General features: G+C 34.9%; 1 protein-coding gene across 1 annotated transcript; it reads right to left on the bottom strand.

Annotated features, from left to right (window-relative positions):
- Positions 1-242: 242 nt before the first annotated feature.
- On the bottom strand, positions 243-1,439 carry LOC149159419 (expansin-B16-like). Its single transcript, XM_089434304.1, has 5 exons — positions 1,316-1,439; positions 1,035-1,217; positions 835-961; positions 595-724; positions 243-440 (listed from the first exon to the last, which is right to left on the bottom strand). The coding sequence occupies exons 1-5, from the start codon at positions 1,437-1,439 to the stop codon at positions 243-245; spliced, it is 762 nt and encodes a 253-aa protein (XP_089290430.1).
- Positions 1,440-2,152: the final 713 nt, after the last annotated feature.

Raw genomic sequence — 2,152 nt, 5'->3', positions numbered from 1 at the left:
CTAAAAAACAAAAAGATTTAATGATACGAAATTATATAACGTCATGTCATGCAAAACCCCTTCCTTTATACTCGAAGGGAGTAGAGCACTGTTGCTAAGGGAGTTTAGCGGACTCTTACACTCGAAGGGAGTAGAGCACTGTTGCTAATGATATACACAAAATTTCTTGACAAAGAAACAAAAATATCAACGCGTGTGCGGCATGCCTCTCATAGAGTGAGAGCAGTGGGTGCAATTGACCCTTAGTGATAGTTGACATTCGATTTGTATGTAGCAGTGGGTTGCCAATTTTTCGGGATAACGTTGTTTGCCGTGAGCGTTTTCTTGCCGGAAAGAGAGGTCAATCGAATAGAGAAAGGCGCTTGGAGAGGGTTAGGGCTATTGAGAACCCAGTTTACACCCCATTTATGTGTCATCTTTTGCCATGATTTAGAGTTTGCCTGCATCATAATCAAATAAAAAAAAACGGAGATCATATGACACAAAATCCCAGCTCTTATATAAATCTCTCTCTCATCATATATATATATATACACACAAAGTATGAATCTGTGTATATATCATAAAACTTGGGTATATATATGTGCAGAATACCTGTTGTAGCTCAACTGCTGCAAGATCACCATCTCCTGCTTGATATTGAATAAATACTGCGAAATAGAAATTATTGGCTCCTGCGTCAACGTGGAAGGCAACATTCATCCCCGAGTATTGGCAAGGCACCCTGCATAACCAACAAAAAGCAAGTGTGTTTTATGTAAAAACAATTGAAATTATAAATGGGCCAAATTGTTATTGATGGGGCGTTAATTCAGTAGAGTAGATATAAAATACCGTTGGAATGATATAGGCACGATTCCAATCTTACGGAGGTCTGCATCTTTACCGGGAGCTGCAATGCTGTCAAAGGAGGCACCACTGAGATCAAAGTGTGTTTTGCCACCTCCGCAGACTCCGCCACCTGGACATTCATCAGTGATCACCACAGTCACTGAGATCAAAGTGTGTTTTGCCACCTCCGCAGACTCCGCCACCTGGACATTCATCAGTGATCACCACAGTCACCGGCTTTCCAGAACAAACGCCCCTCTCAGTGCACTTTACTTGATAGCAAGCTCCACAGCCTTGTCCACCTTTGAACAGGACTGAACTTCCTGCGGCTATTTTTGAATTGAAAGGGGATCCTTTCACTATGCCTCCGAATCCACATGCGCCTCCTGCAGTGCAACAAAATTAGAAATACAGTTTCATTTTCTCTTTCATTCCAATTTGTATATAATATAATACTAATACTACAATGCAATATTGCAATTACCGTCACTCCCGAATCCATGAAGATTGCCGTACCAAGTTGCAGTGGCTGGCTGCCAGCCATTACTCACAGCCACCCATTTGCATAGAATTACACGTGTGATCACATAACTAAAAGAGAGTCTCATTTTCGAAGCAAACGAAGCGCACAACATAAACTCTTCTCTTCTATTGGACTTAGAGAAACTACAGTCTACCACAACCCCTAAACCTCTTCTACATTTATAGTAAAAAAAATTGGCAACTACTTCGTTTTTGGGTTTTGACAGTTTCTCCATTTTCTCCAATATATTATTATATTCATTATTTTATTTCATTTAGTCTAGTTTCTGGGCATATGTAAAGTGTGAACTAATTATTATCAATATTTTATATTTTGAAATTATATTATATTTATTACTTTATTTTATTTAAACTAATTTTTATGTATATTTAAAGTGTGAATTATAATTATATTATAATTAATGTAAATCACTATTATATTATAATATAATATAATGATAATGTATGAGGGTAGGTTCATTAAAATATAATAAAATTTCAGTTTTGTATAAATAAATATTCATTTTATTCATTTTTTTATTTATTTTATTATTAATTTATGTAATAATATTCATTACTCAACAAATATTTAATAGAAGCTTACTTCAACTAATAGATAAAATGATCTTTTTTCCGAGCATTATTTCTCGTCAATTTTTCTCAAAATATTATATAGATTTTTTTAAATTATAAGTTTAATTTTTTATTTGCAAAGATGGAGTGCCTTGGGCTTTTTGGATGTGCTTAATCCATTTATACATTTAATTTTAAAGTGTACTTTAAACAACAATATCTCAAT

Source organism: Pinus tabuliformis, chromosome 5_2 (genome assembly GCF_031772625.1).
Source record: "Pinus tabuliformis cultivar Carrire ecotype Pingquan chromosome 5_2, CPIR1, whole genome shotgun sequence".
NCBI lineage: Eukaryota > Viridiplantae > Streptophyta > Pinopsida > Pinales > Pinaceae > Pinus > Pinus tabuliformis.
This window is presented reverse-complemented; position numbering and strand designations above follow the sequence as displayed.

What these genes read in the sequence shown, in the direction of transcription:
- LOC149159419 (XM_089434304.1), bottom strand. Translation starts at nt 1,439, where the DNA reads ATGAGACTCTCTTTTAGTTATGTGATCACACGTGTAATTCTATGCAAA. An exon ending in GATCACTGATGAATGTCCAG is followed by an intron (nt 962 to 1,034) that starts GTGGCGGAGTCT and finishes ATGAATGTCCAG; the next exon opens with GTGGCGGAGTCTGCGGAGGT. An exon ending in CAGCAGTTGAGCTACAACAG is followed by an intron (nt 441 to 594) that starts GTATTCTGCACA and finishes ATTATGATGCAG; the next exon opens with GCAAACTCTAAATCATGGCA.